This window comes from Erpetoichthys calabaricus, chromosome 1, assembly GCF_900747795.2.
Source record: "Erpetoichthys calabaricus chromosome 1, fErpCal1.3, whole genome shotgun sequence".
Lineage (NCBI taxonomy): Eukaryota > Metazoa > Chordata > Cladistia > Polypteriformes > Polypteridae > Erpetoichthys > Erpetoichthys calabaricus.
This window is the reverse complement of record NC_041394.2, coordinates 40,845,696-40,860,225: the sequence shown is the minus strand read 5'-3', so window position 1 is coordinate 40,860,225 and position 14,530 is coordinate 40,845,696. Positions and strand designations below refer to the sequence as shown.

Here is a 14,530-nt window from a genome sequence, read left to right as displayed (position 1 = left end):
TCTGTCCACGTATGGAAGCAGCTGTTAGTTAGATGTGACAAAGAGTCTTGTCTGCTTACCAAACAGGAATCCAGTTCAGGATCTTTCAGTGTTCTGCTTATGTCCAGTCTGCATTATGGGATGAACAGTAACACTTCCCCACCATCCCAAAAGATGTTGATGGATACCAGGTTAATAAGACAGCAGTGGTTCAATAATAACTCGCACAATTTTATAATTTTGTTGTTTTATTTACTTTAAACAAGCTACAGTAAAGTTTAAGTGAACCACACAATTTAATGCAGAAACTGTACAGGAGGAGTAGGAAGAGGAAGTGTACAAAATGTCACACTGTCAGGGCATCAGCTTTGTAGTCCCATAACAGACTGGCCATCAAGATCTCAGCAACACAAAGTAAAGTTTGATCACAGTTGTGAGTGCTGCTTTGTATAATCCACAACTGGATAAACAGTGGAGGAAGCAATGGCTTTATAACACAATATCTTTAAACACTCCCATTATTTCCAAGAAAAATCAATCAAAACATAATGAAAAGTACCACTTTAGCTTCCAAACATTTACTGAACAGTCATTTAGGCCAATATAAACATCAATTAGCTTTTAAGTGACACCCTGCTTTAACTGGGAGGCCACCAAATGGTTTAAATGAACACCAACTGTAATAAAGTGCACCAGTTGTGTTACTGTGATGAGCACTTGCCACAATGACACCAGGATGGTTTTTTTGCCTGTATTGTAATAGTTTATGCAGTTAGCACGTTGGAGACAAATACATTTTCTCATCTTAGCTAATTTAAGATAATGGCATAATGTATAATCTATAACGTTTAAATGTATATTAATAAGTAACACTGGTAAAAATATTCAACATTCCCAATACATATAAAAAAGTCAAATATTAGATGGGTGGAGTGGTGCAAGGCACTATAGTTTCAGTTGATTGACTTTACCCCATTTTGATGTTTAAATCAGTGATAATTAACAAAAGAATAATCACAGATGCAGGGAGCACCCTTGTGCAAGCTCCCGTGAATCAGGTCAAAAACACAGAGCACCACAGTAAACATTTTTTGAAAATGGCTACAACGTTGAGATAAAAACATACATGTATGCAATAATAAAAGTACATTTACAGCTGCCCGTCATTGGAGTTTTCACAAAAACTGTCCCACACAGATTTATTTGGAATTGTACCAAAAAACGCTGCAAATCTGGCAAAAGCACAAGTGCGGTTATAACTTTTTTTCACACAAACTGATGGTTGCTCTTAATGCTCATGCTGGAAAATTTGTTTATGTTTCTTCATCTTCATTTCACATTCATATCATACAATATTAAGGTATGATGTGTGCACATGTGTGTATTTATACATACATGTGGTTATGTTAACAAAAAAAGCTAATCAGAAAGAAATCTGACCACGTGTAAACCTGGAAAGTATTGGCGTTTGCCCAGATTAAAACAAAAAGTCTAAAGATGTGCAAGAAAAGGGTGCTCTCTGAAAAACTGGAAAAGTGAAGCAAAAATAAATTACTAAACTCTGCACTCCTGCTGAGCCAGCAGATCAAAACGCTGTTAAGGCAAATGTGCATGCTAAAACATAACTAAAGAAATGAAACACACAGATGACAGTTCTAGTTTAACTTTCTTCTGAAAAAGAATACTGTTAACATGGCCTAGAGCTACACTGGCACATGTTCTAGCCTAACATGGCTAAGTAAGCCAACTGACTACTCGTAAAAGCCTCTCCTATCAGATCAATAGGAAGTGAACACCATGGGAGCACCCACAATAGTCATACAGCTTCCCTGTTGGCGTGTATCATTTTGAAAGTGTTAACTTAGGGCATCTCAGTGTACTAAATATAGTTTAATATTGCGGTATACCACATTACAAATGGATGAGAGGGAAATAATAAACAGTGCAACCTTCATTTAAATGAAAAATCTTTAAAACAAGCGGAAATTAAGTTTGTGAAACACTGCAGATGGAAAGCTAGCAATAGGAAGAAGAGCTGTTTAAATAAGGTAGCATTCATTTCAAGGCTCTTGAGCCCCATGTCCATGTAATACACAACTCAACCACTGAAACTCAGTGGAGCAGAATATCAATCAAGTGATGTACCTTAATGATGGAATAAAAGTCAAAGCCTCTAAATGTACAGCAGAGAGCAGCTAAGCATTTTGTGTGAAAGTGAGCCACCAACTTGGGACATGGGAAAACAGTAGGTAGCCAGATTTACAAATGGAGGAGAGCATAGTACAGGAGATGGATCTTCAGGTTCAAAGAGGTAGAAGTTCAAATACACAAGCTTCTGGAATAGAGTCTCTTTGGATTTCTAAGTGTGGATGACACCTGTTGCGAAAAGGATGATCAATATGAGGATGATGGCCACAATTACACAGATCAGCACAATCATCTTGACATTCTTCCACCAGTATTTGCGTGATACTTTCTCAGCCGATTTCCTGAAGGTATTAGACTGCAGCAACAAAGAGAGACACAAGAAAATAGGAGATGAGTTAGAGAAATGTTAAATATTTGAAATAGCGTAGATACAAAAATGAAGAAGTAAACATTACCACCCTGGTAGAACTTATGGAGCAATGTCTTATACTTGGAGAATCACCTTTAAAGTGGGTGTTGTGATGTGAGATTTTGCATATAACTTGATTAATATTTTGTATGTCTTTATTTGTAACTTAGGCAAAGCAATGTAATAATAGTGTTACATTAGTGATAATAACAGCAATGGTTTGATGGTGTAAGAACCCCTTCCCCACATCAGGACTGAGTCTCTGAATTTTATGACAGGATTTGGGGGACGTGCTTCAAACCAGTTTGGCAAGTGTTTTGCTGCTAAAGTCTCTCAGTCAACCCCCCGCAGGAAAGCCAGGTTGCATAACTGTTAAGCTTTAACTTAACATATGGTTTTGAGGGTAGGTGTGAAGGTGTTCTATTCCCCCATTGGTCTGAAGTATGGCTGTTTGGACTTGGCTTGTATCAGAAGCCTTTAAGTACCATGACGTCCTATTGGCTCTAGGGGTTGGACAGAGAATCTATATATTTGCTTGCTTACCTCACACTCTTTCTCTTACCAACTGATGAAGTAGCAGCTCACACACACCATGAACTGAAAAAGACAACACAATGAAGAGCACAGCTCGGCAGCCATACTGAGACAGGCATGTGGCCTGTTCTGAAGAAAGCTGACCACAAAATGATGCTTAACTAGAGGCATTTTAAGTAACTAACAAGTCTGTGTGCTGCCTGAAACTACACATTAGCATTTATCAGGTTGTATGGTTGCCAGTATTCACTTGTACACTGCATATTGTTATTATTTATGAATATTATCAATAATACATTGTTTAAATTGTAACTTAACTCCTGCTTGTCTTTTACTACACCTAATTGCCTGAGGTTATAGATGTAGGAGGGAAGGTGGGGAGAAGTTATATACTATAATACCTTATAAACAGTGGTAAGTCTGGGAGATTTGAGGCATTCTGACAAAGGCTACATATTAATAATACAAAAGGGGAAAGTAGAGTAATATATTACTCTACCAAGACAAAACAGTGGGTTATACTCGCTAAAAGTATTTAAGTTGCTAGACATTATTTGGTCAACCATGTTATTTTAATTGCCCTGTAGGAAGAAAAGATTGACATGTTCAGCAACATTCACTAGGACAAGTCGGCCAGATTTAATCACAAAAATCAGAACCTCACAATACTTGGAAAAAAACCCAAAATTGGATGATTTTACAAATCCCAAACTCATGGAGGCAGCAATTAAGGCTGGTATCACTTATCTCTACTAAGCTGTTAAACACTTAGTGTAATAGGAACAATAAATGCCATGTGTTTCTGACATTTATTGGAATGCCAGTGAAAGAGCTACAGCAATCTACATCTCTGCATGTTACAAGTTAGCCAGCATTTCTCGTGCTGGTTGAAATAACTTGAGGAATTAGTCACTCACACTGACCATATTGGGCCACCAGCATTCAATTCTCAGTCATTATTTGAATCAAGCACAATATTAGAAAATGTTGAACTTACACAGCAGTGGCATTAGTGTGCATTTTACACACACATACACACACTTGTTTAACATTTTTTTCTGTCCTTTCCATCAGTAGAGACAAATCCCAGGGATGAATTGAAAATGGGGTGGAACATGTGGCTATTACTCATTATTTTAGAAGTACTGCGTTTGCATTTTTAAAAGATGAACTCACACACACAAACAGGTATTGTGTGACGATGGGGTTGCTTTAGGCCTCCTGAACTTTTGCTATAATTTCCTTTATTACTGACACATACTAGGAATGAGCTGAAAGTACATTTTTCTAAGTTCATTTCTAGATATTATCCATAGGCAGAAAAATCAACAAACTGAACATCAGTTCTCTCTATAAGAACTTTTGTACAGTATGTCTGGGGTCACTCAGTATCAGTCAGCATTAAGAGGTGAGGCAGGAAGCGAGGTAGCAGTCTGCATCTGTGTAATCCATGAGCAGATGAATCAGCATGGTGATAAACACTAAACTGAAATTTTAAAATATGTTCTGGAGTTTTATGTTTTTGTATTTAGAATCCAAGGTGGATGCCACAGTTTATCTATAATTTCATCCTGTTCCTAATACATACACAATTATTTGAGCATACGTCATCTTTGGCTCACTTTTGTGCACTTACAGTATCTAACAAAAGTTAGTACACCCCTCACATTTTTTAAATATTTTATTATATCTTTTCATGGGACAACACTGAAGATATGACACTTTGATACAATGTTAAGTAGTCAGTGTACAGCTTGTATAAAACTACGGTTTACTTACTTTTGTTGCCAGCAGTTTAGACATTAATGGCTGTGTGTTGAGTTATTTTGAAGGGACAGCAAATTTACACTGTTATACAAGCTGTATACTGACTACTTTACATTGTATCAAAGTGTCATATCTTCAGTGTTGTCCCATGAAAAGCTATAATAAAATATTTTAAAAATGTGAGGGATGTACTCACTTTTGTGAGATACTGTATATAGTTCTTAAAAAAGGGAAACACTCAACTGCAGTTTGCTACAACTAATCCCAGTTACTAACATTTTGTAAATTTGCTGAAATCATGCACTGATTAAAAAAAATAAGAAGAATAAGTTCAAAGTTTAAATTTGTCAGGTGTAAGCAGTATAATGACATTTTCACTTGCTTCCCACTGACTAGTGACAGTGAACAGACAATGCATATGACACCATAAAACAGACAGTATATCATTTACATTATACAGTGCATCCGGAAAGTATTCACAGCGCATCACTTTTTCCACATTTTGTTATGTTACAGCCTTATTCCAAAATGGATTAAATTCATTTTTTTCCTCAGAATTCTACACACAACACCCCATAATGACAACGTGAAAAAAGTTTACTTGAGGTTTTTGCAAATTTATTAAAAATAAAAAACTGAGAAATCACATGTACATAAGTATTCACAGCCTTTGCTCAATACTTTGTCGATGCACCTTTGGCAGCAATTACAGCCTCAAGTCTTTTTGAATATGATGCCACAAGCTTGGCACACCTATCCTTGGCCAGTTTCGCCCATTCCTCTTTGAAGCACCTCTCAAGCTCCATCAGGTTGGATGGGAAGTGTCGGTGCACAGCCATTTTAAGATCTCTCCAGAGATGTTCAATCGGATTCAAGTCTGGGCTCTGGCTGGGCCACTCAAGGACATTCACAGAGTTGTCCTGAAGCCACTCCTTTGATATCTTGGCTGTGTGCTTAGGGTCATTGTCCTGCTGAAAGATGAATCGTTGCCCCAGTCTGAGGTCAAGAGCACTCTGGAGCAGGTTTTCATCCAGGATGTCTCTGTACATTGCTGCAGTCATCTTTCCCTTTATCCTGACTAGTCTCCGAGTCCCTGCCACTGAAAAACATCTCCACAGCATGATGCTGCCACCACCATGCTTCACTGTAGGGATGGTATTAGCCTGGTGATGAGCGGTGCCTGGTTTCCTCCAAACGGGGCGCCTGGCATTCACACCAAAGAGTTCAATCTTTGTCTCATCAGACCAGAGAATTTTCTTTCTCATGGTCTGAGAGTCCTTCAGGTGCCTTTTGGCAAACTCCAGGCGGGCTGCCATATGCCTTTTACTAAGGAGTGGCTTCTGTCTGGCCACTCTACCATACAGGCCTGATTGGTGGATTGCGGCAGAGATGGTTGTCCTTCTGGAAGGTTCTCCTCTTTCCACAGAGGACCTCTGGAGCTCTGACAGAGTGACCATCGGGTTCTTGGTCACCTCCCTGACTAAGGCCCTTCTCCCCCGATCGCTCAGTTTAGATGGCCGGCCAGCTCTAGGAAGAGTCCTGGTGGTTTCGAACTTCTTCCGCTTATGGATGATGGAGGCCACTGTGCTCATTGGGACCTTCAAAGCAGCAGAAATTTTTCTGTAACCTTCCCCAGATTTGTGCCCCGAGACAATCCTGTCTTGGAGGTCTACAGACAATTCCTTTGACTTCATGCTTAGTTTGTGCTCTGACATGAACTGTCAACTGTGGGACCTTATATAGACAGGTGTGTGCCTTTCCAAATCATGTCCAATCAACTGAATTTACCACAGGTGGACTCCAATTAAGCTGCAGAAACATCTCAAGGATGATCAGGGGAAACAGGATGCACCTGAGCTCAATTTTGAGCTTCATGGCAAAGGCTGTGAACACTTATGTACATGTGCTTTCTCAATTTTTTTATTTTTAATAAATTTGCAAAAATCTCAAGTAAACTTTTTTCACATTGTCATTATGGGGTGTTGCGTGTAGAATTCTGAGGAAAAAAATGAATTTTATCCATTTTGGAATAAGGCTGTAACATAACAAAATGTGGAAAAAGTGATGCGCTGTGAATACTTTCCGGATGTACTGTATCACAAGAAACACACATGCCGTTGATGGTGCGTGCAGCTACCAACAAGCCTCATAACATGTGAATAAAAAAATGTACTGGGGTGAGTGCTAATCAACAGTCCTGAATGGAAAAGGGAAAAAAATGTAAACGTGTAGGGTGGCCAGTATGTGACTCCTTAGTGTTATGTTTACCCCAGAAAAATTAGTCAAAACATTACATTTTTTTCAACAATAAAAAATGTTATTATGTGTAATAGAAACATCCATCCATCCATTATCCAACCCTCTATATCCTAACTACAGGGTTACGGGGGTCTGCTGGAGCCAATCCCAGCCAACACAGGGCGCAAGGCAGGAATCAAACCCCGGCCAGGGTGGCAGCCCACCGCAGAGCACACACACCCACACACCAAGCACACACTGGGGACAATTTCGGATCGCCAACGCACCTAACCTGCATGTCTTTGGACTTTGGGAGGAAACCGGAGTACCCGGAGGAAACCCACGCAGACATGGGTCAAACATACAAACTCCATGCAGGGAGGACCCGGGAAGCGAACCCAGGTCTCCTTACTGCGAGGCAGCAGTGCTACCACCGTGCCGCCTTAATAGAAACATAAATGTCAAATTGCCTGTATCAACATAAATACTTAGGAAAGCTATGATGAGTGTCCAGTGCAGTCCTGATGCAGATTTAGTAGCTGTCCTTCATGTGACATGTTTTAACCAACACACAGCTCAGTGTTGTATTTGGGATCATAGAAGTGTGTTTCCTTAAGCACATTTCTTATATTTTTTTTTTGTTGCTTGTGCATAATAGGGTACAAAGTCAGTGCCCGATCCACACGATTGATGGTCCCCTTTTTTTATTGTTGGCTACCACTGCACAAGGCTTAGTGACCTCTACATTTTCCCTGGCATGAACGACAGTTACTACATTGTGAACAGAACTTACATGTTTCTTGTCCTTACACGTGATTGCATTTATTTTGCCTTTTTGCCACACACTTGCTTGCACCACGGTGAACCTTCTGGCGACCAGAGTCAACAGGTATACCATGGCCACTCGTCATACAGTGCTGCATGTATCAGTTTAACTATCTGTGTTAACCTCTGATAACCGATTCACATTGTTATTACTATTGCTTGTTTCAGCTAATGGCATTACAGCGTCTTGTTTACATGATATTGTGTTTTAGTTGAAGGTTACACCCCACTCATGAATGTTCATGAGTTACCTAAGAGTGGGAAAATACCTAGAAGTATTCCTGATTTTTTGCAGCATAATGTAATTTTATCCACTAGATAGCAGCAGAGTACGTTCCTGAGAGTCAGTGTGGTTTAACACTGTAAGGTGGATCACTGCACGTCACACTGAGTGTCACTCAGGCTTAACCATAATTACGTAGCATTCCGAGCCCAAGTCACAGTCACATTAATAGTCTGCCTTTGTAAAGATGTTTGTAGTGTGCGAACCTGTGGGAGGTGTGTGTCAGTAATAGCCTGTGTGGACTTAAAAATAAAACTATAAACTTAATTTTAAAGTTGAAGTGTGATTAAAGTGAATTATATTGTATTAATTATATGCTTATTATAATTGGTCCAGGTGATAATAAAAAAAAGTCACTCTTTGATGGTCAGGCCCATCCTACACTGTTTTCCATCTTAATAAAAGGATAAGTGTCTGTGTGTCCATCTGGTTGCTATGTCTCTGTCATTCCAAAAGATGGCATATCACTAACATTTTTAGTCATAAAATGCATTAATTTGTCATTCTAACAGATGACACATCACAAACACTGACATTGTTTTTACAAAGTCCATACCAAATGCCATATAACAGAGACATATGCACATATGCTACCTGTCTAAGATTTAAACCTGTCTTAGACAGGTAGCACAGCTAGTTTTTATATAAAGCATTGCTCCATCTGTTCCTCCTGAAATACAAAAAACTATAATAAAAAAGCCTTCTTACTACTGCTTCCATTAATGTTACACCCAATGATATCTGAACTGCTAACCCTTAATTAAAATAAAGAACATAAAGCAAATCCCAATGGCTACAAGAAAATGATGGCCATTGTGCTGGTCACTGGTATCAATCAAGGCCTAAAAAGCAAGTTTTTGACAACTTCAGTGTTTCCATTTATTGAACTTGCATACAAACCAAATAAGAAATGTCAAGGTTTTTAACCACTCATCTCCCACGTCCCCCAAATATGAACGGTCCTGTACATTTTTATTTGTAGTTCAGTGTCATGAACAGCTACAGCATTCTACTTGTTGGACTGCTCTCTGTCTCTTGTGTCCAGACAGTCACAAATTATTTTTGCTCCACTACATACTGACCATTTTGTGCAGTGGCAAGAAAAAGAATGTGAACCTCTACGAATTATGTTTTTCTGTATTAATTAGTCATAAAATGTGATCTGATCTACATCTAAGTCACAAGTATTGACAAACACAACATGCTTATGCCAATAACACACAGTAGGAATCTTTCATGTCTTTATTGAACACATCCGTCAAATATTTAGTGTGTTGTGGTAAAAGCAAGCGAACCCTTGAATTTAATAACTGGTTGAACCTCTTGGCAAAAATAACCTCTAAGAAGTACTTCTGTTAGCTGTGGATCAGACCTGTGTAGTGTTTAGGAGGAACTTTGGAACATTCTTCCTTGCAGAGCTGGTTTAGCTCAGTCATATTCTTAGGATGTCTGGTGTAAGTGACCCTCTTGAGGTCATTCCACAGCTTGTCTTTTAGGTTAAGGCCTGGGCTCTGACTGCCACTTCAAAAGGCAGACATTTTTTTTTAAATCATTGTAGATATGCTTGTATGTTTAGGGCCATTATCATGCTACACCACCCAACATTTACTGAGCTTCAGCTGTTGGACAGCCATCCTGTCAGATACCTTCATCAGTTTGCACATTCACATTCCCCTTGATGACAGCAAGGTGTCCAGGACTTCAGTCACCAAAGTAGCCCTCATGATGCTCCTGCCACTATACTTCACCATTGGGATGATGTTTTCATATTGCCGGGCAGAGTCCTTTTTATGTCATATGTACAACTAGTGCTACTGCTACTTCCCAAACAATTTAATATTAATTTCATCAGTATACAAAACATTTTACCAATGTTATCCCAACTACATTGTGAAGTATCAGGGTGGTCATCGGCAATCCCCAGGCATGCGAAAGGTTTTAGAACCGCAGTTTCCATACCTGTTCAATGTTTTGTGTTTGGTTTATTCATGAACAGAGATGTTAATGTTAAGGTTTTAGCCATTACTTGGGGTTCTTTTTACTTCATTGGACATTCTGCATTGTGCCTATCAAGTATTTTGGCTGGGCACCCATTTCTAGGGAGGGTAGCAACAGACTAAATCATCCCCATTTATACACAATTTGTCTAACTGTGGACTGATGAATATCGAAACTCTTTGAAATTACTTTGTAACTGTTTGCAACTTTATGTGAATCAACCATTCCAGGGGTGTATTTTCCATACGTCGCTTAAATCATCTGAGATCAGATGCCTCACCTTGGATGAGTTAATGCCGGGATAAGTCGGTTTTTCAAACGCAGTGGTGTAGTAGATTAGTCTAGCTGGATCTAATCATCTGAGATGAATGCGTGCGCCCGCAGTGATTGAAAAGCCCATATATATATGGAGTCTAGAAAACATGATCAGCAAGTCTTTGATAGGCTGCAACAAAATGACGAATGAACGGGCGCATTTTTTTTCCACACAAGCGGAGCAGGACGTTTTATTTGAAGGACATGAAGCATTTCAAGATTTAATATGCACAAGGGGTAACACTGCAATAGCAGCCCAAACCAGAAAAGACCGCTGGCAAAAAGTGGCCGATGAATTAAACGCTAAGTAGTGTGCATTGTACTTATTGAATGCAGCGTTTCATTTCCTATGTGTCAGATTAATTATTATTTAATGTCATAATTCCAGATCAAACGTGAGCACAAGGAGAACATGGGAAAAGGTTAAAGTGAAGTACAAGAATATACTTCAAACTGGTAAATATTGGTATATATAACTATTTAAAGAATTGTTGACATAAATAATCATATATAATATAAAAAAACACTAATTTTTAAAGCTAATAAGAAGGCAGACAAGCAAAAAACAGGTGGAGGTCCACAAGGTCCAGACCTAACCCCTGCAGAAGAGTTGGCTAACCAGCAAAATGACCATTGCCCTGTTTCTGAGGGCATTCCAGGAGGAAGCTCTTACCCAGAACCAGTGGCAGGATGCAGTAGTCACTTCATTTCAGGTAAAGGATGGTCACTGCATATGTTCATATGTTTAGCCGGATGTAATTGTTGACGATTTGGCATGATCCAGGATCTGTCGGTTTTTTGAAACTCTTGCTAGAAGTGTTGTCATTGCAACACATCCAAATCCTCAAACCTGTTCTATGTAAACAAGGATTAGCTCACACACTTAATCAGTGTCCGTGTGTGGAATTCATTCAGTCATGAGTTCACCATTTATGAATGAGTGACCAATTGATATCAGTACGCAAATTATAAGAAGAGAATTTCATATAGAGAGGGGTTTGCGCGATCGCCAAGATCATTTATTGGTCCCGGAGGAAACTCTTTTCGAAAGCTACCACTTTAGCCAAGAGGGAATATTGTATCTCAAAAATTTATTAGGACCTTATATTCGAAGTCAAACTCGGGCTCTCACAATCACACAGACAGTATGCATTGCTTTGAGGTTTTTAGCAAGCGGCACTTTTTTTATATACTGTCGGCGATGCGGAAAATCTATCTAAAAGTGCAGTTTGCCAGGCACTTCGTAAAGTCTGTTTGGCTCTGAAATATTTCCTTCGGGCTTTCATAGTGTTTCCTGGACACCTGCATGTGCAGACAATAAAAGAGGCATTTCATGCCATTGCAGGTAGGTAATACACAGGCAAAAACACTCACAGTTCCATAAAGAATCTCACAATCAGCCTAACATTCTCATTACCCAGGATTTCCAAATGTGATTGGGGCACATGGGACTGATCACAGTGGAGTTTGATCAAACATTATTTGGAAAATGTACCTCTCCTCCTGATGAATAATCAGACAGCGTCTTCATCAAATATTTGACCTTCGTCAATATCTCGTCGGTCAGACACAGGTTCTAGGGATATGACATTCTCTGCAACTAACCCAAAAAAGGGCTATATGGAACATACCTATGGCACACATTGAGGACAAATATATGCAATGACCATCCTTTACCTGAAATGAAGTGACCACTGCATCCTGCCACTGGTTCTGAGGAGGAGCTTCCCCCTGGAATGCCCTCAGAAACAGGGCGATGGGCACTTTGCTGGAGAGCCAACTCTTCTGCAGGGACCGCGTGGACCTCCACCTGTTTTTTGCTTGTCTGCCTTATTAGCTTTAAAATTAATGTTCTTTACATTATATAATAATTCATTACATATGATTCTTTATGTCAACAATTCTTTAAATATAGTTATATACCAATATTTACCAGTTTGAAGTATATTCTCGTACTTTAACCTGTTCCCGTGTTCTCTTTGTGCTCATGTTTGATCTGGAATTATGACATATTAATCTGACACATAGGAAATGAAACGCTGCTTTCAGTAAGTACAGTGCACACGCATTTAATTTGTCGGCCTCTTTTTGCCAGCCGTCTTTTCTGGTTTGGGCTGCTTTTACAGTGTTAGCCTTTGTGCATATTAAATCTTGAAATGCTTCATGTCCTTCGAATAAAACGTCCTGCTCCGCTTGTGTGGAAAAAAAAATGCGCCCGTTCTTTCGTCATTTTGATACAGCCTATCAAAGACTTGCTGATCATGTTTTCTAGACTCAATATATATGGGCTTTTCAATCAGTACAGGCGTGCACATTCATCTCAGATGATTAGATCCAGCTAAACTAATCTACACAGCTGCATCTGAAAAACCGACTTATCCCGGATGAGTTTCACTGGCATTAACTCATCCAAGATGAGGCATCTGATCTCGGATGATTTAAGCGACGTACGGAAAATACCCCCCTGGAACTACAGATTTTTGTAGTTTTTCTAGCTTGTGTAGCTTCGGTTTTTATTTGGACTTCTAGCCTACTTAAGTGAGCTGTTAATTTCCCAGTTTGTGTTTTAGAGTCAATGAAGAAATTCTAAAACTAAGCTTGCGGATATGTTTTGATAAATATTAAGCAGTTAATATATATACTGTATATATTTTATTATGTATGCTCATCTTGATTTCCATTCTGTGTCTGTATGTGGAGCAGTTTTCCTGTACTATATTTGTTGGGACATTATACTACAGTAATCCCTCGCTATATCACGCTTCGCCTTTCGCGGCTTCACTAAATATATATCGCAGATTTTTCGCTGCTTCGCGGGTTTCTGAGGACAATGGGTCTTTTAATTTCTGGTACATGCTTCCTCAGTTGGTTTGCCCAGTTGATTTCATACAAGGGACGCTATTGGCAGATGGCCGAGAAGCTACCCAGCTTACTTTTCTCTGCCTCTTGCGCTGACTTTCTCTGATCCTGACGTAGGGGGATTGAGCAGGGGGGCTGTTCACACACCTAGACGATACGGACGCTCATCTAAAAATGCTGAAAGATTATCTTCACGTTGCTATCTTTTGTGCAGCTGCTTCCTGAAACGACATGCTGAATGGTGCTTCGCATACTTAAAAGCACGAAGGGCATGTATTGATTTTTTTATCTGTCTCTCTCTCTCTCTCTGCTCCTGACGGAGGGGGTGTGAGCTGCCGCCTTCAACAGCTTTGTGCCGCGGTGCTTCGCATACTTAAAAGCCAAACAGCCCTATTGATTTGTTTGCTCCTTTGAAGAGGAAGATATGTTTGCATTCTTTTAATTGTGAGGCTGAACTGTCATCTCTGTCTTGTCATGGAGTACAGTTTAAACTTTTGAAAAAGAGACAAATGTTTGTTTGCAGTGTTTGAATAACGTTCCTGTCTCTCTACAACCTCCTGTGTTTCTACGCAAATCTGTGACCCAAGCATGACAATATAAAAATAACCATATAAACATATGGTTTCTACTTCGCGGATTTTATTTCGCGGGTGGCTCTGGAACGCAACCCCCGCGCTGGAGGAGGGATGATTGTACTATAATCTCCGTTTTTATTTTCTGGAAAAAATATAAATAGCTACAAGAATTCCAAAGTACTAAATGATGGTAACTTAGAAGTTAGCACTACTCCCTCACCAGTCTGTTATCCAGGCTCAATCACCATATATGTGGATCTATAATTCTCCACAAGTTCCTTGTGGACCCCAGAGATGTATACATTAGGTAATCCCTCTCCACTAAACAGGAATGGCATTCATGAATGCCCAGCTGTCAGTGGTTCCTGCAAGAAGGAACATTCAAACTCGGAAAATGGATGGATGGCAAGATACAGAAATATTTAAGCAGCAGCAGTAATGTTTAAAAAAAAAAAAAAGTTGAGGCATGTAGGTCATTCAAATATTGCAGTTGAAGCCAGTTTTAAAGAAAGTGTGTCATATCAGGAGTTAGGCGATTGTCTGTTTACCACCTACCTTCCCAAAAGACAGATGCCAGCGATTCAATAAAACCCTCACACA

General features: G+C 39.4%; 2 protein-coding genes across 2 annotated transcripts in view; both read right to left on the bottom strand.

Moving 5' to 3' along the window:
- fam136a (family with sequence similarity 136 member A) overlaps positions 1 to 14,530 on the bottom strand; it is a 429,951-nt gene that overhangs the window by 68,585 nt on the left and 346,836 nt on the right. The window lies entirely within an intron of this gene.
- Positions 210 to 14,530, bottom strand: part of vamp8 (vesicle-associated membrane protein 8 (endobrevin)) — a 37,912-nt gene continuing 23,591 nt past the window's right edge. Inside the window, exon 3 of the mRNA XM_051928886.1 lies at positions 210 to 2,482. Coding sequence (XP_051784846.1) covers positions 2,339 to 2,482 — 144 coding nt within the window. The 3' untranslated portion in view covers positions 210 to 2,338. The remainder of the gene's footprint in view (positions 2,483 to 14,530) is intronic.